Here is a 26,299-nt window from a genome sequence, read left to right on the forward strand (position 1 = left end):
GGTGTAAATGTAAAAAACAAAAACCCCACCTGGGCTGTGTAACTTTACTCCTGCTATGACGGTGTAAATGTAAAAAACAAAAAAGGAACCTGGGCTGCGTAACTTTACTCCTGCTATGACGGTGTAAATGTAAAAAACAATAAAAGCACCTGGGCTGTGTAACTTTACTCCTGCTACGACGGTGTAAATGTAAAAAACAAAAACCCCACCTGGGCTGCATAACTTTACTCCTGCTATGACGGTGTAAATGTAAAAAACAAAAACCCCACCTGGGCTGTGTAACTTTACTCCTGCTATGACGGTGTAAATGTAAAAAACAAAAAAGGAACCTGGGCTGTGTAACTTTACCCCTGCTATGACGGTGTAAATGTAAAAAACAATAAAAGCACCTGGGCTGCGTAACTTTACTCCTGCTATGGCGGTGTAAATGTAAAAAACAAAAACCCCACCTGGGCTGTGTAACTTTACTCCTGCTATGACGGTGTAAATGTAAAAAACAATAAAACCACCTGGGCTGCGTAACTTTACTCCTGCTATGACGGTGTAAATGTAAAAAACAAAAAATGCACCTGGGCTGCGTAACTTTACTCCTGCTATGACGGTGTAAATGTAAAAAACAAAAACCCTACCTGGGCTGTGTAACTTTACTCCTGCTATGATGGTATAAATGTAAAAAACAAAAAAGGCACCTGGGCTGCGTAACTTTACTCCTGCTAAGGCGGTGTAAATGTAAAAAACAATAAACGCAACTGGGCTTTGTAACTTTACTCCTGCTAAGGCAGTGTAAATGTAAAAAACAAAAAACACACCTGGGCTACTGGGGGAGTGCAGGCTATTAATTCGGGGGGGGGGGGGGGGGGGGGGGTGTTTGGAGGCCCTAGCTCTACTCTGAGCAAACTGGTGGACAAACTGGTCTTGGTGCGGATGCGCGCTGGTTATAAAATTCCTTGACTTAGATATATGTATATTTGTTCTTGTTCTTGATTTTCTTTTTTGTTATATTTTCTTATGTCTCTGAGATTGCAATTCAAGTATGTTTTCTTGAAGTCTATATTTGGAAAACACATAAGTAATAAATAAATAAATAAAAATTCCCTGACTTACACATCCAAAATCCGATTTACGCAGTTGGGTGTGTCTACTCGCAAAATTAGGCGGCCAGGGCTATTTTATAACGAGTGCGCGTATGTTATAAAGTCGCCATGTTCCTGGGTGCACGCCGATGCACACACATCTATGTGCGCCATGCGCTCCTTTGAAAGTTACCATCCCTATGTATTAACGTGTTAGATGCCTGCATCAGTACCGAATATGTGTTAAAATGTTGTTTATGCGGGTTAATGATAATACATATTTTTTCAATTAATGAGATTCCTGTGTTACAATTTAAATGTACTGATTAATATGCAAAATTATGCTAGCTACAACATTATTTTTAACGTAAAAACTCAACTGTATCTATTAATATATGTTAAATATGCCCATTAATGTGCAATTTTAATACGCTTGTTAGCAGCACTCATAATGCACAATTCACTAAAGGCTTTACCTCCTTTAGAGAATCATGCATTAGCTGTGCTGCTAACATTTGTGCTATAATTGCATAAATAAATAAAATAAATCAGTGCAGTGCTTAATGCACTTTAAAAAAAATATGCCCCTTATGATTGAGCTAGGGAGGGAAGGAGAGAAGAAAGGACTTGGGATCAAGCTGAGGGGAGGGAAAAAGGAGGTAGGGTGTGCTGGTGATGGACTGTGGAGGGGATGAATATGCTGGGGACAGGCTGTGAAAACAGTATGGGGCAGATTTTAAAAAGTTGCGCGAGCGCGTACTTTTGTTCGCGCAGCAGGCGCGAACAAAAGTACGCCTGATTTTATAAGATACGCACGTAGCCGCGCGTATCTTATAAAATCAGGGGTCGGTGCGTGCAAGGCTGCGCAAAATCGGCAGGCTGCGCGCGCCAAGCCACGGAGCGGCCTCGGAGGGAACTTTCCTTCGCCCTCCCCACACCTTCCCCTCCCTTCCCCTACCTAACCCACCCCCTCGGCCCTATCTACCCCCCCCTTACCTTTGTCGGCAAAGTTACGCCTTCTAGAAGCAGGCGTAACTTTGCGCGCGTTGGCCGGCAGCCCCGCTCCGTCCTCCAGTCCCAGGGGCTGGTCCGGAGGCCTCGACCACGCCCCCGGGCCGGCGCCATGCCCCGGGCCCGCCCCCGAAACGCCACGGCCCGCCTCCGAAAAGCCGCGTCAGTAGGCCCCGCCTTCCGACACGTCCCCTTACAAAAGTCCCGGGACTTACACGCGTCCCGGGGCTTTATGCGCGCCGGCGGCCTATGCAAAATCCGCCCCTATGTGTTGAGGCTGGGCAAGAAGAGAGCTGTATTGCATGCAGATAGGTTTGGAAAATAACCAAAAAATAATTTTATTACAGTGTTTGAAACATAAAACACCTATTTTATACATCCAAAACCCTTCAAAATTAATTGGAAAATAAACCCTGAAATTTACATTTTATAAACACCTAAAATCAGAAACACTAATATTATATCACATAACTATCTTGCTATCTTATATTTTGCTCTGCATCATGGCGGTATTATTTAAATTAGGGGAAGGGGAGGAGTGTGGGCAGGGTTTGGGCGGAGTTATCTCCCGGCAGCGCTCTGGGTGATGTTTTTCACATTATCACTGGCAGCACCACGGGAAATAACTACATCTTTTCCTGTGGCACTAGAGAGCAATAGTGTGCAGGATGAAACAATGCCGCTGCGATGCGGCCGGCTGCCCACTATTGCCCCTCCCCTTTTTTTTTCATGACATCATTTTGCTATAAATATAGCAGGATGATGAATCTAGGGTTAGATGGTAACTTTAAACCTGGCGTGCTGGCGCATTTGCTGACTCTCGTCCAGAGATGCGTTCGTTTTATAACATATGTGTGTATGTGCATGCATGTTATAAAATAGCCTAAACGCGCGTTCATGTGCACGAATTTTAAATGGATGTGTGCGCAAATGCCACTTCTACTGCATAAGTGGGGGAATTTTTTAAGGGACATGCACCAATGCCATAGCTAGTTTTCCCAGTTCATTTCCAGTTTGCCCAGTTTAGGGATAGGACTTGCAAAGCCCTCTCATTTATTAGTCTCCCTTTCCCCCTGTTAACCCCAACCCTTAACACCCCACTCACTAGTTCTTAGTGAGTGGCAATGTAGCTGGAGTGTCTAATAGGGAAGTAGGGATGCGATGTGGATGTTCTCTACATTTCAGAAAATGAGAGATAATTTCTAATGCATGAGTCTGAGGTATGATGGAGTACAAAGCCTCCACATCAAGCGCGACTAAAAAAGAAACTTCAGTGCCCCATGTAAAATCATCTAGTATGTTTATCAAAAACTGGGTATCTCGGATCTCCATCCATAGCAGTAGTAACCCTTTTAAAACGCCCCTGTACGCGCCGAGCCTATATTGCATAGGCTTCCGGCACGCGCAAAGCCCCGGGATGCGCGTAAGTCCCGGAGCTTTCTTGGGGTGGGCGTGTCGGGGGCGTGACGCGGTCGGCGCGTCATCGGGGGGCATGTCGGGGGGCATGACGCGGTCGGAGCGTCATCCGGGGGCGGTGCCGCGGGCATGGTTTCGGCCCGGGGGCGTTCCTGGGGCATGGCCGCGGCCTCCGGACCAGCCCCCGGACTGGAACATGGCGCGCGCAAAGTTACGCCTGCCTCGAGCAGGTGTAACTTGTGTGACAGAGGTAGGGGGGGGGGGTTTAGATAGGGCCGGGGGGTGGGTTAGGTAGGGGAAGGGAGGGGAAGGAGGGGGGAGGCGGAAGGAAAGTTCCCTCCGAGGCCGCTTCGATTTTGGAGCGGCCTCGGAGGGAAAGGGCAGCGCGTGCAGGGCTTGGCGCGCGCAAGTTGCACAAATGTGCATCCCCTTGTGCGCACCGACCCTGGATTTTATAAGATACATGCGGTTACGTGCGTATCTTATAAAATCCGGCGTACTTTTGTTCGCACCTGGTGCGCGAACAAAAGTACGCGCTCGCGCTGTGTTTTAAAATGTACCCCAATGTATGTTAAGTGGCATTTTTGTTTAAATAAGATTAGATATTTGTTATGGAGACTTACATCATGTTAATCTTGTAGGGCGTGCCCTGGGAGTTAGGCACTCAGTATATACAGTGGCATTCTTTACATAGTTTAAAACCTTTACATGACATGAAAAGCTTTAGTGAAATTCAGCCAACCGGTGAATACCTAGAAACTTTTTGAATTGAATGATGCACTGCACAACAAAATTTTCTTCAGTGTAACTTCCCACTGAAACGACTATAAAAAGGTGTTTTAGACTTATTTATATTTTCACATTAATAAACACAAACTTCAGAAAGCTTTACGGTGTTTTCAACAGCCTCCTAAGATGTCCAGTGACTGACTTACAAAGTCTTGGGTTGATTCACCCCAGATGATTTGGTTGTTAGGAGGCAAACCGCAATTGACAATTGTTTTCTTCTGAATGTGGAAGAAAGTATTCAACTGCTATTTGGGTTAATTTCAAACTTTCCAAAAGCTGTTTGCACAGGTCCAAACACAGATATTCTTAGCAAGCAGACGGTAAAGTCCACTATACTTCCTATTGTCAGACACAGCTCTGCCTTCTTTCCCATCCACAAATAACAATTCTCTCTTAAGATATGCACATTTTATTCACCTCTGAAAGGCTTCTACCCAGAATACTTATAGTCTAGCTCAGACTAGGAGAAGGTACAGCTGGTCTATCTTTGATCCATATAACTCCAATTATATTGTGTTGGAGGAAAATTTAAATTTTTGTTCTTACCATGGAAAATAAGTTGAACTGGCCTGTACCATGCTATTTTCTTATAGAGCATTAAAGCTGGTGGTAAGCGGACAGAATGAACAAGAGTGGGAAATTTGAGTGATAGGAGCAAGGATGAGGAGAAAGTTAAGGGCAGACTGGTTGTGAGTAGTGGGGCTTAGAATTGTGAGGGCAAGAGAACTGGGGCTAGGTTTGTATGGAGAGAAGAATGCTAGGTAATAGTGGTGGTGCTGGTTACTGGAGGAACACAAATATTGTTTGTTATAGCAGTAAGTTTGTGTTATGGAGCTATAAAGACATAATATGTCCCATGTGAAGGGTCAGAGCAAATGTCCATCAAGCCCAGCATCTGGATAATTAGGAAATACCCACTAGATCCCAATGAGTATATAGCAGATTTGCTTAATGGTAACATTAAGGACAGCAGGGTGTTTTCCGCAGATAAGGTTGAATTAGCCATGATATCTGGGAATGTCCCTCCGGTCCCTGGTTGGCGGAGCTCCAAAGAGCACACAGAGTTGAGCTCTGTGTGCCTGACTGTGTATATCACCAGCGTGCCTCAGTCCTTGTTCTTCTGCCTTGCAAGATGCATGTGGAGCTCTGTGTCTCTCACTGCTACATTGTTTGGAACTGCAGGAATTAACTCCTCGTGGGCTCAAACAACAAAGTGTAGATGTCAAGACTGCCTGGGTTCAAATCTTGCCAGTGTGGCAAGATTAAACTCTGCTATGTCTGCCTGGGGCCCAACCATGACCAGGCCAACTGCAGGGATTGCGGCCGCATGTCCCCGAGGGCACACAGGCAGAGAGCAGCGAAAATTCAAAAGCCGAAGGAGGCAGCAGCAGCACCCCAGTCTGCCCAGGGATTTTATTTAAGTATTTTTTAGTATTTATTTAAGATTTATTAATCGCCTAACACATGAAGGCCTAAGCGATTTACAATAAAAACATACATAATCAAAATCAAAATCAAAAAATAGTCAATGACAATGAAAACATAAAATAAACAATCATGTCAATAAACAAAAAGAAGCACAAAATCTCCAGGGCCCAGCCAGGAACCCCTGAGAGCGAAGGAGAAGAGGACCTGAACATTAGGATCCTGGGCAATGAGAGTCCCACCTCAATGCATGGAGTGTCGGAAGATCAGCAACTCCATAGACCCAGGCAAGTTGCGATTGATGCACTTGACGCATCGACGTAAAGCATCCGACACCTCGACGCAAAGCATTCGATGCATCGACGTGAAGCAAGGCACCAGACCGATGCATGTGCATTGAAGCAGGGCCACTATGAGAAGAGATCAAAGCGTCAAAGAGCATCACTCGATGAAGCTACCTACCGATATACTAGCCCTCGTCGGGGACACCAGCAAATCCCTTGGAACAAGAGAGGCCTGTAGACCACCGGGTCCCACATGTGGCAGATACAGGTTCGTCACCTACAACCCAGCCGCCATCTCTACACGGATCCCCTGTCCCAGATTGGGAAGGGCTGTCAGATATGGAGTTAGAGTTTGCTCAGGGGTCGACGGCATTATCTCAATCTTCCAAGATCTTCTCAGACCTGTCGTCGACCTCAAGGTGAAAACAGAAGGGATCTCACCTACAAGAGCCACTGGGGGAAAGGAATAAATGTGGCCCCCATGTACAGCATGAACTGATATGACCGAGAGGTCCAGATTCAGACATTCTGTTAATGGCGATCCCCCCCCCAGGGTACCCCTCTCTGGGAGCACAAGAAAGTGATGACACAGATATCACAGTAGCTATGTCCACAGCCCTGGGGGAGGCAGACCTGACCGGACCCCTGACCCCTGCCCCGAGCAGAGCAAGAGCCACTCAAGGGTGGGGCGTGGGCTGCATTTCCCTCACTCTCCCCATCCCATGGGTGATCAAGGGGTAGTGAAGTGCCTACCTACTCCTTTAGTCCATCAGGCGAACACGACTCCCGGGACATGTCCGGATCTGACCGCCGAAATACAGGGGAGGTTACAGCCTCCTCCACCAGCGGATATCGTAGAAATTGAGAGGACAGTTCTAACATACTTGGATTTACCATGACCAATTCAGGATGTACTAGTCTCCTCTAAGAAGCACTCAACTAGGAAGAGCTACCAAGCCAAGTGGGCCAAGGTGGTGCGGAGAGCAAGGACTTGACCCCTTCTCATGCCTCCCAGAGTGCCTGCTACATTATATTCATTCCCGATACCAAGCAGGCCTAGTGACGGTGTCAAAGTGCATGTAAGTATGATTGCAGCTTACCACCTCTCTCAAGATGGCTCTCTAGTGTCGTGCCACCCGCTTATCTCTAGGTTTATGAGGGGCATTCTCCAGCTGCACCCACTGGTGAAAAAGCCACCAGTGCCATGGGATCTTAATCTGGTCCTAGAAGAGTGGATGCTCCTGCCCTTTGAACCTATGCACAGTAGTCACATGAGGTATCTCACCTGGAAGGTCCTCTTTCTAGTGGTGCTCACCTCAGCAAGGAGAGTCAGTGAGCTACAAGCATTAGTCCATTATTCATCATACCTGGAGTTTTACCATGATAAAGTGACATTAAGGACTCACTCATCATTCCTTCCCAAGGAGGTGTCAGCCTTCCACCTTAATCAATCACACCTCCGACCTTCTTTCTGAAGCTGTACCAATCGGAGGCAGAAAAAAGGCTTCACACACTGGACTGCAAACGTGCCCTAGTGTAATACAAATGGCGTACGCAGTCAAACGCTAGACCCTCTCAACTATTTGTCTCTTTCAACCCGAATGCCCCCGGACTTCCCGTCACCAAAAGGATGTTGTCATCATGGATTTCCCAGAGCATCAGGTTCTATTATGATAAGAGTGGAAACCTTGTGTACCACACCAAAAGCTCACAAGTCAGAGCAATGGCAGCCTCTATGGCACACTTGTCTGAAGTGCCTATTCAGGTGGTCGTAATTACACACTTTTGAAGACACATTACTGCCTCAACCAGCAAGCAACTACAGACGCAGCGGTAGGTTGAATCATTCTGCTGGCGGGAACAACAAGGTAGACTGTCCGCAAAGGGTTGCCAGATTGAGCACACCCCCATGCAAGAACCGGAATGGACTACATGTCACCTCCAACACCAGAGGGTGCTCAACATTTCAGCTAGGGACTCCCCAGATATCATGGCTAATTCAGCCTGCTTATCTGTGGAAAAAAGCAAGTTTGCTTACCATAAACGGTGTTTTCTGTGGATAGCAGGGTGAATTAGCCATGCTAACCCACCCACCTCCCCAGACAGTCTCCGGATGGTGCAATTGCAAGCTTGGATAACAGACTGAGGCAGGCTGGGAGCTACGTGGTGATGTACACAGGCAGGCACACAGAGCTCAACTCTGTGTGCTCTTTGGAGCTCCGCCACCTAGAGGACCAGAGGGTCATTCCCAGATATCATGGCTAATTCATCCTGCTATCCATGGAAAACATTGTTTACAGTAAGCAAACTTGATTTTAGTCCTCACACATGGTTGACGTCATCAGATGGAGCTCCGATGCAGAAAATTTATGTCAAACTTTCTAGAAAGTTCCTTCTTTCCCATCCACTTTCTAGAAAGTTTGACTAGGCACATTTTTATATTTTATTGCATTAATAAACCACCTAACACTAGAAAGGCCTAGGCGGTGTAGTTAGTCGTCACACATGGGTGAATCCCTAGCTACAGGCTGCTCCCTAACACAAAAGGGGACCAACAGCCACCTAACCAGGTGCCAATGGGCACAACACCACCAATGCTGTTGCTAACAGATGGGGAGACAGATAGTAACCAGATCTCCTCCACGGGAACTGCTTGCAAGTGGGCCCCCGACGCTGCCATGGCTGTGATAGAATGAGCTTTGGCATGACCCCAAAGATGCAGTCCCACCTGTGTATAACAGAAGAAGATGCAAGCTGCTAGCCAATTGGATATTGTCTGTTTGGCAATGACAACACATAACCTATTCCTATCAAAAGAAACAAAAAGGTGGGTGGACTGTCTTATGGGCTTCTGTCTGCTCCAGATAGAAGGCTAAGGCTCACTTGCAGTCCAAACTGTGTACTGCTCATTCACCTTGGTGTGAATGGGGCCTGGGAAAGAATATTGGCAGGACAATTGACTGGTTAAGATAGAAATCTGTCAATACATTAGGCAGGAAATTAGAGTGCGTACACAAGACCATCCTGTCATGATAAAATTTAGTATAAATTAAAATTTAGTGACAAGTCACTAAGGTCTGGAGCTCGCTGACCCTGTGCACTGAAGTGACTGCCATGAAAAATATGACCTTCCAGGTCAGGTACTTCAGGTCACAGGTGCTCAGCAGCTCAAAAGAAGCTTTCATCAGCTGAGCTAACACCATGGTGAAGTCCCAATACACAGAGGGAGGCTTCAAGTGAAGCAGGTCCCCACATGAAATGTAGAACTATAGGCTGTACCATCTACACCATGGTAGTATGCGTCAATTGCACTCAGATGAACTCTAATGGAGTTAGTTTTCAATCTAGTTTCCGATAGATGTAGAAGGTAAACAAGCAGTTTTTGTGTGGGGAAGGAGAACGGATCTAGGGACTTCTGCTCACACCACATGGAAAACCTCCTCCACTTCAGTCCTTAGGATGTTCTAGTGGAAGGCTTTCTAGAAGACACCAGGACCTGTGACATCTTCTGAAAGATCAAGCAGCTGCAGAATCAACCTCTCAACATCCAGGCTGTGAGTGACAGGGCCTGGAGGTTGTGATGCCGCTGCCTGCCCTGATCTTGCATGATGAGATCCAGGGAAGTCCCCAGACTGATTGGTTTCTGGATGGTCTTCACCACTAAGGGAATCAGAGGATACTCATACAAAAGACCTTTGCCCTAATGTCAGGCAAGGGCGTCTGAGGCTAGTTTGCTGCCTGATCTGTACACGGAGAAGAACAGATCTATATCCGGGCTCCCCCAGAGGCAGAATATGTGATTTGCTACCCCCTGCTTCAGGGAGTACTCGTGGGGTCTGAAGGCTCTACTTAGCCTGTCCGCTACCTCGTTCTCTGTCCTGGCCAGATACATGGCCCTGAGCACCATCGCGTGGGACAGGGCCCACACCCAGATCTGTACAGCTTCCTGACACAGGAGGTACAATTCTGTGCCTCCCTGCTTGTTGACATACCACATGACTACCTAGTTGTCAGCTGGATGAGAGCAACTTTGTTGGACAGGCGAGCTCTGAAAGCCCATTGCACGTACTGATTGCCCGAAGCTCCAGGAAGTTGATTTGAAAAGAACATTCCTGAGTGGACCAAAGACGCTGGGTACCAAGCCCATCTACATGAACTCCTGGTAAGGACAATTTGAGTGGGGAGACTCAGAAACGAGAACCCCTGTTCCAGATTGGAAAGTACTCACCACCAGGACAATGAGTCTCAGAGAGACAGGGTGTCTCAGATGCAATCTGGGAGGCTCTGAGTGGCCTGTTGCCAATATGATCTCAGGGTCCATTGGGCTCTACCCATGTGTAAATGTGCCAAGGGAGTAACATGGACGGTTGCAGACATATGGCCCAACAGCCTCAAATTTGCAAGGTTGATATCTGCTGGCTCTGTTGAATCTCTGCCACAATGGTCACCACAGTGCCAGCCCTCTGGTGGGGCAGAAAGGTCTTGGCCTGAGTTGTGTCTAGCAGGGCTCCTTTGAAGTCCAATGGAGGTGACAGGCTGAGATGGGACTTTGGGTAGTTGAGAATGAACCCAGTGCCTCCAACACCCGAATGGTCACATGCATGAGATGTGCTCTTAACTAGCCAATTGTCCAGATATGGGAAGACATGCACCCCCAGTCTGCAGCGGTGTACTGCCACCATGGCCAGGCATTTTGTGAAGACCTGCCAGGCAGATGTGAGCCTGTATGGCAATACCCAGTACTAGAAGTGCTGTGTTCCCACCACAAATTAGAGATACTTCCTATGACCTGGGAAGATGAATGTACACATCCTTTAGGCTGAGGGAGGACATTCGATCCCCTTTTTGCAAAAAGGGGGTAAAGGTGCCCAGGCAAACTGTCTTGAACTTTTCTCTTTTTAGAAACTTGCTCAAGGCCCTTAGGTCTAGGATGGGATGGAGTCCTCCTGTTCTCTTTGGAATCAGGAAGTACCTGGAGTAAAATCCCTGCACATTTTGCCCAGGTGGTAGGGGCTTGACTGCTCTGGCTGTTGAGAGGGAAGAGAGCTCTGCTTGTAGTACTTCCTGATGCTCTACCGGCCCCCATTATAGGCATGGAGAGCAATTTGGCAGGACACTCAATAGATTCAAGTGGTACCCTTGGCAGACAATGGACAGAAGAGGGGACTAACAAGATCGGGACGGAGTATGTTGAGAAACCCGACTACGCACAAACAGACTCAAACACGTTCCAGGGAGTCAACCGTTTCCGGGCCCGCAACAAGAGGGAAATGACCATCCCCTAATAGCCCTTGCGCCTTAGACGTCGCCGTTCCAAAGCCAGGCCGGTAGCCAGAAGAACGACCTGGTCGAAAAATACAGGTCCCTGACGAGGGAGCCGAGGAAAATGGCGAAGCCGCAGAGGTCTGCCCGGCGCTAGGTTGAGAAAGAACCATGAAACTAAGGTCTGCGCGGCCACTCTGTAGCCACCAGGGCCACGGGAGCCCGGTGGGGTTCTATTCTTCTGAGAGCTTTCCCGACCAGGGGCCAGAGGGGGAGCACGTACCGGGGGACGACAGTCGACCAAGGGGGAGCCATAGTATCTACGCCCTCCGAGCTGTGTGCCCTCCAGCGGCAGAAAAACCAATTGGCCTCGGCACTGTAATGGGTCGCCATGAGGTCCAGGTGGGAGGGGACCACCTGTCGACGATGAGGTGCATGGCCACATGAGCGAGTTTCCAGTCCCCCGGATGGAGCGACGGCCGACTGAGAAAAATCGGCCTGAACATTCCCCGTGCCCACGATGTAGAAGGCCAGCGGGCACTGGAGATGTCGCTCTACCTCGGTGAAGAGATGGCTGGTTTCCAGGGCATCAGTAGAATGCGGGCGCCTTCTGGGCGGTTGCCATAAGCCACTATGGTGGATTTGGCGGACAAGACCTGTATCGCCTTGGCGCGGATGAGGGCGAGAAACTTCAGAAAAGCTAGGACCACTGGCCGAGCCTCCAAGCGAAGGATGTGCCAGCGAGACTGGGCTGCCGGCTAGATCCCCTGGGCGTGCTGGGAGAGGCAGACCGCACCCCAGCACGAGAGACTGGTAGCTGTGGTTACTATCGGCCACGGAGGGAGTTGGAGAGGAATTCCCGGTAGCAAAAAAGGAAGGGAAAACCCCCACTGTAAGGCGGCAACGGTAGAGCCCAAAAACGGTAGGACTGTGTGAAACTGTGCCGCCACTGGCTACCAGTGGGATAGCACCATCGACTGGAATGGGCGATTAGGAGCAAGGGCCCAAGGACCGAGGTCGATGGCAGGATCCAAGGAGTCCGAGACACTACAGGTAGGCAGAAGCCGTCGGAGAAGGCAGCAAGATACATAAGAACATAAGAAATTGCCATGCTGGGTCAGACCAAGGGTCCATCAAGCCCAGCATCCTGTTTCCAACAGAGGCCAAAACCAGGCCACAAGAACCTGGCAATTACCCAAACACTAAGAAGAACCCATGCTACTGCTGCTGGTGATCAACTTGAGAGCCTGAGCGCGCGCGGGGCACGAGGACCCTGCCCACCCACCCGGATGTCGAAGTGGGCTCCCAGGAACCCGAAATCCTGGAAGGGCTGAAGGTTGCTCTTGGAGAAGCCAGCACTCCCCCGAGAGACGCGGGAAGAGCTAACATGCGATCCACCGCCTGCCGGCAAGAGGCCACCGCCATGGTCCGGACGAGTCAGACAGCCAGGTAGGGGAAAACAAGGATACTATCCCTGCGGGGAGCTGCTGCCACCACCACCATGACTTCGGCGGAGGTGCGAGGTGCCGTCGCAATATCAAAAGGAAGGTCCCTGAACTGAAAGTATAAGCGAATGCGAAGAGACTATGGTAGCCGCGATGAACCGGAAAATGGGAGACTCCGCAGTCAAAACGAGTGAGGCGAGGAACTCTCTGGGGCGAGAACAACACGAGGACCCCTCGCCAAGTTGCCATGTGGAAAAGAAAAAACGAGATCTTAAAAGCACGGTTGACTCATTTAAGGTCGGAGAACAAACGAACACCCGTCCTGTCGGGGAACGATGAAGTAAATAGAAAAACTGGCCTGCAGCAAGCAGTCTGGCAGGAACAGGGATCACCAGACCCAGACACAGAAGCCTGGAGGGGGTGTGCGCCGCTGCTTGACACTGGGACCGACCGCACGGGGAAAAAGGGACCCAGAGAGTCTCGAGCAAAGTGAAAGCATACCCAACTCCAAGGATGTTGAAGACCCAGTGGTCTGACATGATTGTGACCCAATCCACGAACAACAGGAAAGAGACCGCCTAGGAAAGGGCTGAGGAACGAGTCCAGTGAACTTCATTGTGTGGTAGGCATAAGGATGGAGCACGTGGGCTGGTCCCCGTGAGAGGAACGGCACCCACGAGAAGGCTGCGACCAAGCCTGCGAATAAGAGGAAAACCCCCAGAGGAGTCGCCCTGCTCGCGTGGGGTATACCGTTGCCAGCCTCGAAAACGCGTACGAGAGGGATGGGATGATTGCGTACGGTCCTCCTGAAGCTTATGGACCTTACCTTCCCCTAAGAATCCATAGCTTCTCAAGGTCTTTGCCAAAGAGCAGCTTACCTTTGAACGGCAACGTGCCCCACCGGGATCTGGAGGATGGAGCGGCCGACCAATGGCACAGCCAGAGGAGCTGATTGGCGGACATTGCCGAAGCCATCACTGTTGTCCGGACGCGGAGAAGGTCGAATGCGCAGCCTCTGCCCATGGGAGGTCCTGGGTGCAGAGCAACTGCTAAACTCACCTGAGACCTGCCCGCAGCATGAGACTGCTGCAAATAGCCGCACGCACCCCTAGCGCCAGAACATCGAAAGTGCGCTTCACACGAGACTCGAGTATGCGGACCTGGGCGGCTTGGAGCCAGGAAAAAACCTCCGGTATCATGCCCACAGAAAGTAGTCCACGGGTGGACTATAATTTTTTTTTTTTTTTTTATCTAAGCATACCTCCGGGTGGGGGAGCTTGTCCAGGGCACGACCCGCCTGCCATTCCCGCAGGCGCAGCAATTTGTGCAAGGGAGGAAGGGGAAGGCGCTTGCCGAACCCCTAATTCCCGCCAGGACCGGGTCCATATCCATGGGCAAGAAGCCGTAAGGGTGCCCATAAGACCCTGGGGACGTCCCTCCCTAGGGGTGAAAGGTATTCTTCTCATCCAGATTGGTGGCAGGATTCGGGTACCGGAGCCACCGGGAGGCCGGGGGCACGCTGACCTAAACATCAACGGCGCGGAGAAAACATTATTATTATTTTTTTAAAAAGTTATTTATCTATTTATTTTGTTGGGGGGGTCAAGGGGGGGCCTAACTAAAGAAGATCTGCGCAGGAGGAGGGCACACAAGGGAAAAAAACGAGCCCTAGAAGTCCCGGGTGGGGGAGGGGGAGAGGGAGGCGAGGGGGTGTTAGGGAACCCATCCTGGGGGGCCAGGGGGCTGAAATCGGGGGGTAGCTACAAAAAAAAAATCAGCCCCCCAGCCCCAGGGAGCTCCGAAAACGGAGTCGATAAAAAATTCAAAATGGCGGCCGTTCCCGGGCTTCCCGACCCGGGAAAGGCCTGTCCAAGCTGTGGGGAGTCGATCCCCAGGCTAAATTTGCCTGCCCTGCCGAGGGGGGACCTTCCCCACCCAGCAGGAAGGCACAGAAGAAGCCCCTGCACAAAAAATTCGAAGAGAGCTGCAGAGAAAAAGGCAGGCTGTCTGCTGCAGCAAGAGAGAGAGCCGCACCGAAGAAAAAAAGCTGCAGAGAAAAAAAAATTGATTGACAGCCTGGAGGCCTGAAGTGAAGCAGGGGGGGGGTCCTGCTGACTCCTGCCTGTCTGGCTGCTGGTACAAGCCCAGGTGAGGAACAAAAGGAAAAATATTGGTCCGCTGCTGTAGGTAAGAATTAAAAGTACTGGAAATACTTTTAAATTTAACCTGTGTCTGTGTCTCTGGAAACTTTTTTTTTTTTTTTTTTTTAACTGAGCACAGCAGCATAAATGTAAGACCCTTCGGCAGCCGGGGGGGGGGGGGGGGGGGGGGAGACGAGACCCAGAGAGCCCCGGTCCCCACACCTGGAAGCGATAACGGACACAGCCTATGCACTGCACAAGGGCCCAAGCCCCCCTGAGCCCGGCAAGAGCCAGAAGACGGAGCCATCTCCTGAAGAAAAATTCTGCAGACTTTCTAACTAACCTGCCAATGTTATTAAAACAGGAAGAACAAATCACAAAATCCCTCAGGAATAAGTACTTTGCTTGATCCGTAAGGAAAAGAAGAAGGAAAAGGCTGACGAGCCTAGAGCAGAGAATGAAGGGTGAGCTGCTGCACCTGCTGGAGACAGACGAATACTGAAGGGTTACAGGATAGGCTCTGTCCTGATATAGGGCATCCTTCAAGTTTTAGTCTGTCTCCACCTGCTGGAAAGGAGGCTCAACCCACTGTCTGGACTGATCCGGGTACATACAGGGAACTATTCCTTATTATCTGTTCTGCTCCACATGTGACTTTATAAGCTTCAATCACAGCCCCTCTTGGCTGTCTTATTCAAGCTGAAAAGCCCTAACCCAGTGGTCCCCAAACCTGTCCTGGAGGGCCACCAGCCAGTCGGGTTTTTGGGATATCCTCAATGAATATGCATGAGAGAAAATTTGCATGCACTGCCTCCATAACATCCACATTTTTCACCATGATATTCAGTTTTATTTGCCATTCTTTTCTGAATAGTTCCTAATAATGACTACTGCTGAACACTGAGCTGAGGATTTTAGAATATTGTCCACAATGACTCAAAGATCCTTTTCCTGCAGGCAGTTACTCCTAATAAAGAACCCAGCATTATGTACCTATAATCAAGATTATTTTTCCCTATGTGCATCACTTTTCACTTGTTCACATTAAATCACTGTATCTCTGTTCAACTGGAAAGGCACCCATCAATATTATAACAGTGATACATGGCAATTATTGCACCCGCAAAGAATGCAAATTGGCTGGAAAATAAACAACTAGAGTTACAATTTAAAAATATATAAAAACAGGAGACCTACAAGATGTCTACTGGCTATATAATACTACACAAGAGCTCAGGTTTTAGGAGGGAGTTCTAGCAGGAAAGGAGAGATAAAGACATTTACTGTAAATATTCCAAAGGAATAAATGCACAGGAGGTGAGCCTCTTTCAATGGAAAGGAGACTAGAAAAAGGGGTCATGTGGTGAGGGTGAAAGGGGATAGACTCAGAAGCAATCTATGAAATGTCTTTCCAGAAAGGGTGGTGGATGCATGGAACAGCCTCTGGGGACGTGGTGGAGACAAGGACAGTATCAAAATTTAAGAAAACATGGGACAAACTCAGAGGATCTCGGAGGGATAAGAAAGGACTATAAAACTAAGCAGGAGATGTGAATGGGCAGACTGGACATATTCTATGTTAAATAGACTTCATTAGTTAATTAGTGAAGAAACTGGGTCTTTAGTTTTCAATTGAGGCACTTTTATTTTACTATCTTACTATATATTTGTCTGTATTCTGCGTATGTTTTAATTTTGTGAATAGTTTCTGTTCCCCGTCTAGAATGTAAGTTAGTGCAGTTTGCAAATGATTATAAATAAATAAATGATGGATTGCAATCATTTATGGTTCTAATAATGTTATGATAGCCTTTATTGGTGAGTAACACTAGCTCTGCACATGCAGACAATTTATCATCATTTATAGTCTGCCAATCCAAAAAGAGACTTTGGCAAGTACAATAGATACTAGGCACCTCTGATGGCCTGGCTGCTACCTCCTTTACTCAGCCCTCCTCTTTCTCTAAACAGCAATATAACCATGCCCACTAGCTTCATCAGGTCCCTAATCCAGTGAACCTTTGGACTGCTGAAAAGCTGATGATAGTTGTTATACCACAGATTTCTTAACCTTTCTGACTGTGAATGTCAGCACAGTATTGGTTGTATGTTACACATTTAAGCCTCTCAACATCTCCTTTGGTCAAAGGTAGCTATACAAGAAGAGACAGATGCACAGAGAAGTTGAAGACAGAGAAGGGATGCTGCAACTAGAGCACCAGGGAGTGCTTAAGGAGGGGCCCACTACTTCATGTAATAGCTCTGGAAGGTGTATGGTTAAGACAAAGCTAATGGGAAGTTTTTCTTTAAAGTGCATTTGTACTGTCCTGCTGTCAATACTTTGATGTCTTCTTTTTCAGCAGCTTTTCTATGGATAGTGCCATGAATTTAGGGCAACTTTTGATTCAGCTCCAACTTTTCTACTACTACTACTACTTTGCCCCTACTTTAATAGATCTAGCACTAGAAGACTGAAGTGATGTTTTCTCAAATTCACAGAATGTTCATGTTACTCTCTTATGGCAAGGGCTATTCTTAATCTAATACAGTAATACAGCCAAGGTTTGCATTCATCTTTACTTGTAAAGAGCACAGCAAATGATGTATGGCCCCTTCCCAATCCACTAGTGCTAATATTATTCCTGTTATAAGCATTTTCAGTTTGCAGGTGATTTTCCCTTTCAATTCCTATGGTGATGAAATGAATAACTTTTTCAGAGAGTAGGTATTGCAGTACAATCCATGTGGGGGCTGAAACAGCAGTAGTTATTTTTGGAGTTTTGTCTTAATTGTGCTGACTTCGTAGCATGAACATACAATGTGGTCTCCCCAATTTTTTTCTACTGGGGAGACCCAATGTCACCAAAGTAACTTTGTACATTTGGAATGCGAGAAGACTCGTACATAGGAAAATGAGATAGCTAATGCATTCTGGGACTCAGAACTGGGTAAACCCTAAATGCTTCTTTAACCACCACTATTTTCCGTCAACAACAGTAAAATTGTAAAATTAACTGTCTATTTTTCCTACTGGGCAGGGGTTCCCAAACTTGAAGGATGCAACCTAGTCAGATTTTCATCATGAATATGCAAGAGATCTATCTGCATACAATGGAGGCAGTGCATGCAATTAGATCTCATGCATATTCATTGTGGAAATCCTGAAAACCTGACTTTATGGTGACCATTGAGGATCGAGTTTGGGGATCCCTGGCATAGAACAATGTTATTCACTTCCAATCTTTGAGGGCCATACACAGGTCAGAATTTCAGGTTATCCCTAATGAATATGTATGAGAGCCTTGCATATAGTGGAGGCAGTATGTATGCAGATCTGTGCACTGCACATTCATTTACAGGTATTCTGAAAACCTGACCCTGTTTGCAGCCCTTAAGTACTGGAAGTGCTATAGGGTAACAGTATCACAATTAAGCTACAATTCATTACCCCATTTCTCCATAAGATTCAAGAATATTGCAAAGAATTACACAAAAACATTTTCTAAATTTAAATGGATTTGCCAGGCCACAGAAGAACCTTATCACTGATGAGTGCAAGATAAAGCATTTAAGGTCACTGTCTGAAGGCTGAAGTTATTGCTCTCTGCAAGCTGTTAAATTATCTGACAAAACCAGTCAGTTATTTTCTAAAAACCTTAGCAGACAAGTTAAAAATGTTTCTACTTTTTATCTAATCTAATATCTCCCTTCTAAAATAAGAGTCCTTGTTAGAGCATTTTCAAATTATTTTTAAAGAATGGCAGAAAGAGCATCTTATTACCTTCCATTTTTATTTTATTAAAAAATAATAAATATTTATACAGTTTTATTATTATAATAGAACAAAATTAAAGAATAAACCTGCTAGCATGACAGCATTCAATAGTTACAAAACTATTGTTTTCTGTCAACATATTGCAGCAATATTGGGGTTCAGAGGGCAATAGTGGTTTGTAGTCTGGGACACAAGGCACCTATTAAAACAACTACACGTATGCACTCAGTACATGCAGAGAGAAAGATAAGAGTTCAAATTCTACTTGTGTATTAATCAAAATATATTTACTAAAATAGACAAACAACAAAATCCAAGGATTTTCTGTTATAGGGAGTTTATTGGATTGCTTGTAGGTGGAAGTCTGGATCACCATTCTACACTAAAACCTCCTTATTCATTGACATTTTCCCCCCACTTTGGGACTGCACAAATAATTCTCATCAAAGCAGGTCTCTCAGTAGATAGCCATTGGAATGCGTGATCAAGATATGAATTACTGTAGCACTACTTCATCAAAATGACTCAGATTGATTAGAGTTTTGGCTTTCTATGTTTGCGTAAACTTGTAAATTCAGCTCATCACAGATATGAACACAAATATTTTATTGATTTTTTTTTTCCAATCAAATACTGTCAACAAGCATTACTTGCACTCATGCACCATTTTAAACAGTAAGGGTATTGACTCCTTAGTATTTCTTTAAAATACATACTTTTTATACAGCAAACAATAGTTAAAACAATTCTCATGATGCACCCTGATTAATTATGTAAACTGATTATTCAGAAATAGCAGAACTAAATTTGGTTCCTTCTTCATGAAATGGAAATTCACACCATTTTCCTGATTGGTTTGAGGTTGACAGTGAGTTATGAGTGCAGTATGGCACAGATTCATTTCATACGGTGCATCCTTATCACACCTGAATTAACAAATTGTGCATACAAAATGCATACAATCTGAATGCATGATAGAAAGCATCTCTAGATATATGGTGGCCACCCGGCTACCAAATGTTAGGTTCTGCATTATCATCGTTTATGGCATTATATATATATATTATATATATATTATATTTATATAAATATATATATATATTATATATATTTATATTTCATACTTAAACCCTGAATTTGAACAGTAGGAAAAGATTGAGTTGCTTGAAAAAACGTAAATCCAGGCAGCCATTTGGTATGTAACATGAGAAACAGTCCCAAGAGCTTCACTTCCACCAATTTTGGTATTCTTAGCTCTATTCAAATTGATTAGCTATTGTGTAAGTAATATTTCACAGTGACAATGTCTTAAGTTTCTGCAATGCATTTTGACTTCTATTTTTATCCTTGTGAGATGTTTAGGCCTAGGACCATCACTGTTCCTGGTTATATCTTCATTTGGATCTGGCTTGTTCCCTAGTCTTGTCTAACTATCCATAAGTCCTTTCAGTTCAGACTGAATATCTTCAGGGAGCTCCAGTGGAGGAAGATCAGGCAATGAAATGTCCAAAGGAGGAAGATTAGGTATTGGAATGTTCTTGTCCGTGCCAGCATTTGTTTCAAACCTCTGCCAAGTAGAAGCAGAATTTGCAGCACTTTCTGAAGGCTGCTGCAGACCCCACAATTCTGACTTTTCCACAAAGTCAGTGTCTATATCCAGCTCTTTTTCCAGGGGAGGATTTTGGAGTCTAGCTTTTTCTGCTCTTAGCTGCTTGTTCTCTTTTTTTAATCTTTCATTTTCAGCCAGAAGAAAGTCTACAAGTCGGTTCAGTTCAGCAATTTTGGTTGCTTGTTCCTCTATTTTTGTTTTGTCATCCTTTGGGGCTTTGTTACCCATGCATGTTTCCAATGGCTCCTTCCTTTTCTGAAGCAAATACAGTAATGTGTCTGGGTCCCTGTCAAGGGCACCATGAATTTCTTGCAAACACTTTTCTGTGTTAGAACTATATTTGTAACCAGTAGGGACCAATAAATTTTGGCCATCAGCTTCTTCTGTAGACAATTTATAAGATGTCTGAAGATGTGCAGCGATATCTTTTTCTGTAGCTACTGTAATCTGCTGAGTCCTAAGCCTCTCCTCTCTTTTTGCCCTTTTCCACCTCTCCTGGATCAGCAATTGTTGCTTTATGTGGCTATCCCTTTGTAATTCCAGTGATAACTGAGCCTATTTGAGGAAAAGGAAAGATAAATGTTAATAGCACAAGGAAAGTATAGCCTATGAGAAGTAGCAGGTATGCAATCAGTTCAACTTTCCAACAAACTTTGGTGAAGCGTGGTGAAATTAACAGAAAGACAGGAAAATATTTTGTACGGAATAGCTTACCCCCAAATAAGGTATAAAAGCTATGTGATATGTACTTCGGCATGTGGTATTTTGTATATATAGTATGTGAACTGAAATTTTATGGCAAACTCACCTGCTCAGAATGTGTCAGCTTCATTGCTTCAGTAAGATAAGCTGCATTGAAAAAGGGCACAAACATTAAATGATATTCACAAAATTTGGGATAATACACTATGAAAGTGCATTCTTTAAGAGAAGAAGGTACAAGGACACTACAGGTAATAATGTGACTGTTAAATCTAGTTACATAATTAAAAGTAAAAACAAAAAAATGTATTTTTTACTTCATTACTTTCGAAATAGTTTTAAATCCAATTTGCTATTGTGGTGTTATAAAGTGCTAGAATTGCTCAATTTTGTATCCATAGATAAAACCTTAGTAAATCAGACCATTAGTGTTGCTACTATATATGTTATACTCTGGAACAAGCTCCCCGAGTTGGTGTGTCATGCTTCTTCTCTGGCCCTATTCAAGTCCTGCCTAAACATTTTTTATTTAGATCTTTTTACCTTTTTTAAGGTTGCTTTTGAATCTTAAAGCCTGAACTGTCCTGATTACTGTAATAAATACATTTCCTAACTGTTCAGTCTTCCCAATGGAGAGAGATACACAATGGCCCGCCCCAGGGATCTATACTAGGACCACTGTTTAACATATTTATTAATGATCTGGAAAATGGAGTAAAATATGAGGTGACCAAATCTGTAAATGACAAAGCTATTCAAAGTAGTTAAAATATGAGGAGACTGAACTGAGGACATACAGGAGAACCATGTGAGACTGAAGAAATGGACATCTAATTAGCAGATGAAATTAAATGTGAATAAATACAAATTTCAATTTCAAACTTTTAAGCTGCACTTCTTGTGTTCTATGTGGTGAATATACAGTGGCTTGCAAAAGTATTCAACCCCCTAAAAAGTTAGCAGAATTATGTGGATTACAAATGATGTTACACTGATTGTTTCAGACAGTAGGTTTATTGCAAAACAGTATGCTCTTAAAGTACATTCAGTCACAATTCATTATTTCTCTGCATTTTTTGTAAAATAAAAAACTGGAAAATGCTGCTTACCTAAGTATTCAACCCCTGTGCTGTGGAAGCTCCAAATTTACACAGATGAAAGATATTGCCCTAACAACTGGCCTTTATCTGTGAATCATTTAAAAAGGTCAGTTTTTCTAGATAAAAGACCCCCTATTCTAGTATCATGACTGTGAATCTGAAGGAAAGCTGTGAAAATGAAGACCAAAAAGCATCCTAAGGAAATTAAAGATAGTTATAGACATGCACAAGATAAGAAAAGGCTACAAAATAATATCCAAGTGCTTCGATATCCCAGTGAGCACTGTTGGATTAACTGTGAGGAAATGAAAGCTGCATCATACCACCCAGACACTGCCTAGACAAGGCCGTCCCTCAAAACACAGCATCAGAGCAAGGAGACTTGTGAGAGAAGCCACAGATAGGCCAACATTCTGAAGCAGCTACAGCGTTCAGTGGCTGAGAATGGAGTGGAGGTGCAGCAGTCAACTATATCACGAGCTCTGCATACAACTGGCCTGCATGGGAGGGTGGCCAGAAAGAAGCCATTATTGAAGAATAGCCACATCAAAGCATGCCTGGAGTTTGCCAGAAAGCAGAGTGACCCAGCTAAAATGTTCGATAAGGTTTTGTAGTCAGATGAGACAAAAATGGAGCTTTTTGGCTAAAATTAAAAACAGTGTGTGTGGCCCATTTCTCAGCAAACACAACTGCAACAGTAAAGTATGGGGGTGGCAGCATCAAGTTGTGGGGATATTTTTCCTCAGCTGGGAAAGGAGATCTTGTTAAAATTGAAAGATGGATGGATGGTGCAACACACTGGGAGATACTGCAAGATAACCTGCTTCAGTCTACAACAAAAAGGTGAATGTTCTAAAATGGCCAAGTCAAAGTCCAGATCTCAATCCAATCGAGAATCTGTGGCACTATTTGAAAATTGCAGTCCATAAGCATCATCCAATCAACCTGGAGCAAATCTGCCAGGAAGAATGGGCAAAACTCACTACCAAACAGTGTGAAAAGCTGGTAGAAATTTACCCAACATACTTATAGCTGTTATTGCAGCTAAAGGTGGCTCTACCAGGTACTAGTCTGAAGGGGTTGAGTAGTTATGCAAACAGCCATTGATCCCAGCACTTGAAGATAAGTTCTTGCCTTGGGATTCCTGGTGGATATCAGCCTGTCCACCTATTGCTGCAAATTGGTCTAGAATTTCTTTTGGCAGGAACAGCATCCCTCTGCTTGTATCGAATAGTTCTCCGAGGTACTGCAACATTTGAGGTGGGCACAGCTGGCTCTTGAATTTTGCTATCCAGCCAAAGGCTTCCAGCTGTCGTATGACCCTTTCCGTTGCCATGACCCCTTCCTGTCTTATGTCTGCTCTTATCAGCCAATCATCCAAGTAAGGATGGACTCAGATTCCCTCCTTGCATAGGGCAGCTGCTACCACTGCTAAGATCTTCGTGAAGGTATGTGGTGCTACGCCAACCCAGACAGCAATGAGTGGAACTGATAGTGATGGCCTAAGACTGCAAGGCCTAAAAACCTCTGAAAGCTTTCCTGCATAGTATGTGTAGATAGGCTTCCATCAGGTCCAAGGAGGAGAGAAATTCGTCCGTTCTTACTGCTGCCTAGACTGTCCCTAAGGATTCCATTCTGAAATGTGGGATTCTCAGAACTTGGTTTACCTTCTTGATGTCCAGTACTGGGCAGTATGAGCTGTCTTTTTTGGCACTATGAAAAATATAGAGTAAGTGCCTCTTCCTTATTCCTGGCTGGGGACTGGGGTAATGGCATTGAGCTCTACAACCTGGTCACTGCATTTTGAACTGCCTGTATCTTTGCTCTGTTGCAAGGTGAGGGGGACGAACTGTTCCCTTATGATGCTTTTTAGTTCTGGGTAGTACCCTTCCCTGAGTTTGAGGAGGCCTTTATTCCTAGATCGTAAGTTCCGTTTTGGATTGTGTGTTATGATGTATTTGCTTAGCCAGTTGCTTTGTTGTCCTATGATTATTTTATGCAGGGTTGTCAGTACTCTGTATTCAATTCGGTATTTTATTGGGAGCCAGTGTAATGCGATTAGTATTGGTGTGATGTGTTCATGTTTTTTTGATCCAGTTAGAATTCTGGCGGCTGTGTTCTGTAGGATTTGGAGAGGACGTATGGTAGTGAGAGGTATCCAAGGAGTAGGGCGTTGCAGTAGTCTAGGTAAGAGAAGTTGAGTAGTGGAAGAACTGTTCTGAAATCATCTTGTGAGGAATGGTTTAAGACGTCTGAGTGTCAGTAATTTGTGGTATCCTTCTTTAATCTTGTTGGTTATATGGGTTTTGAATGAAAGTTCCTTGTCAATGGTGAATCCTAGATTTTGTGTATGAGTGACAGGTGCGATAACAGTTTTTGGGTTATCTGTTATGAGTGGCTTCATGAGGGTGGTGTTCTTTTTGTCTAGGATGATTAATTCAGTTTTATCAATGTTTATTATTAGTTTCAGGTCATTTAATTTCTTTTTTTTTTTAATTTCCAAAAGGTAGATAGCAGTTCTGTCATATGTATCTTCCAGAGTATTCTGTATAGGGACCAGTATTTGTATATCATCAGATTATAGGAAATGGGTCAGTCCAAGATGTTCTAGTGTGTGACAGATTGGGAGAAGGTATATGTTGAAGAGTGTAGCTGATAGGGCAGATCCTTGTGGAACTCCTGTGTTGAGGTTTACTTTATTCGAGAGGTTGTTGTTGTTGTACATTACTTTGAAGCTTCTCTGTGATAGATAGGAGGAGAACCATTTTAATGTGTTACCCATGATTCCTATTTCAGATAATCTGTCGATTAGGATGGAATGGTTGACTGTGTCGAATGCAGCTGATAGATCCAGGAGGATTAAAAGGTAATTTTGTCCTTTTTCGAATCCTCTGAGCACTGTGTCACTTAGTGACAGCAGGAGAGATTCCGAGCTTAAGTTTTTCCTGAACCCGAATTGAGAGGGGTGAAGAATGTTGTTTGTGTCAAGGTAATCGGAGAGTTGTGATTAGACAATTTTTTTCTAAGATTTTTGCAATGAACTGTAAGTTTGATATAGGTCGGTAGTTTTGAATGTTCTCCGGATCTAGGTTGTTCTTTTTTTATTAATGGTTTAATGATTGCTGATTTTAAGCATTCTAGATATTTCCCTTTGGTGAGGGAAAGGTTGACTATGTCTGTTATTGTTTTGTTTATTGAGTTAACAATCAGTTTAATTGTCTGAATGGGGATACTGTTGATGGGATGGTTTGCTGGATTCATTTTTTTTTATCATATTTTGGATTTCCAGAGAGGATGCAGAGTCGAAGCTAGTCCATGTTGATATAGTTTTCTAATGCAATTTTGGGGTTTGGGTGGGTGTGTTGTTGGTGAAGGAGATGTTTGAGATTTTTGATTTTATCGGTGAAATATTCCACAAAGTCATTGCTGGTGTTAGTGCTGGAGAGTGTTTTTAGTTCGTTTGGAGATTTAGTGAGTGTTTGTATGATGTTGAACAGCATTCTTGGGTTATGGTGGTATTTGTTTATTTTGTTAGAATAGAAGTCTTTTTTTGCATTATGTATCAGTTTTTTTTTATAGTTTGCTAGGTGGGTTCGGAAGGCATTGAGTAGTAGGTCAGTTTTGCTCTTGTGCCAGAATCTCTCTTTTTTTTCCTGAGATCTCGTTTGGCTTCTCTTATGCTATCGTTGTTCCATCGATTTTGGTGTTTTGGGTTTTTTATTGATTTTATGATGGTAGGGTTTTATTCTATCTGCTATGTCTTTGGTGATTTATTTATTTATTTATTTAACATTTTTTCTATACTGAACTTCATGACAAGCTTCATATCAGGCCGGTTTACATCAAACTTAGGGATTAACTGAACATTACCATATAACAGGAAGGCCGAGGCGCAGTTACAAATAACAGGGAGAATGAACTTGGGGGCTAGAGTAGCCAGGAAATAAAGGACAGAAAAAACTGGAGAATAAGAACGTATGAATATACAGTGGCAGGGTCGGTCATTTAGTCTACTGGGCTAAATGAAAGTACTGTTGCAATGTTAGACTTAAGGGAAGGCTTGGAGGAAGAGCCAAGTCTTGAGTTTTTTTCGGAAGGTAATCAGGCAGGGTTCCAGTCTTAGATCAGTCGGCAGGTTGTTCCAGATGATGGGGCCAGCTGTGGAGAATGCCCGTTCTTTCGTGGAAGTTAGATGAGAGGATTTAGTTGGGGGGACATGAAGGGTTCCTTTGTGTGCCGTTCTGATGGGTCTTGCAGATGTGTATAG

The 26,299-nt window shown here is 44.9% G+C and overlaps 1 protein-coding gene across 2 annotated transcripts in view; it reads right to left on the reverse strand.

Moving 5' to 3' along the window:
• Window positions 1-19,205: 19,205 nt before the first annotated feature.
• Window positions 19,206-26,299, reverse strand: part of NRBF2 (nuclear receptor binding factor 2) — a 28,463-nt gene continuing 21,369 nt past the window's right edge. For both annotated transcript variants that reach the window (XM_029609734.1, XM_029609735.1), the window contains 2 exons: window positions 21,039-21,079; window positions 19,206-20,785 (listed from right to left, as the gene is read on the reverse strand). In XM_029609734.1, the coding sequence (XP_029465594.1) occupies window positions 20,048-20,785; window positions 21,039-21,079 (779 nt within the window). In that variant the 3' untranslated portion in view covers window positions 19,206-20,047. The remainder of the gene's footprint in view (window positions 20,786-21,038; window positions 21,080-26,299) is intronic.

The sequence above is a fragment of the Rhinatrema bivittatum genome, chromosome 7 (genome assembly GCF_901001135.1).
Source record: "Rhinatrema bivittatum chromosome 7, aRhiBiv1.1, whole genome shotgun sequence".
Classification (NCBI taxonomy): domain Eukaryota; kingdom Metazoa; phylum Chordata; class Amphibia; order Gymnophiona; family Rhinatrematidae; genus Rhinatrema; species Rhinatrema bivittatum.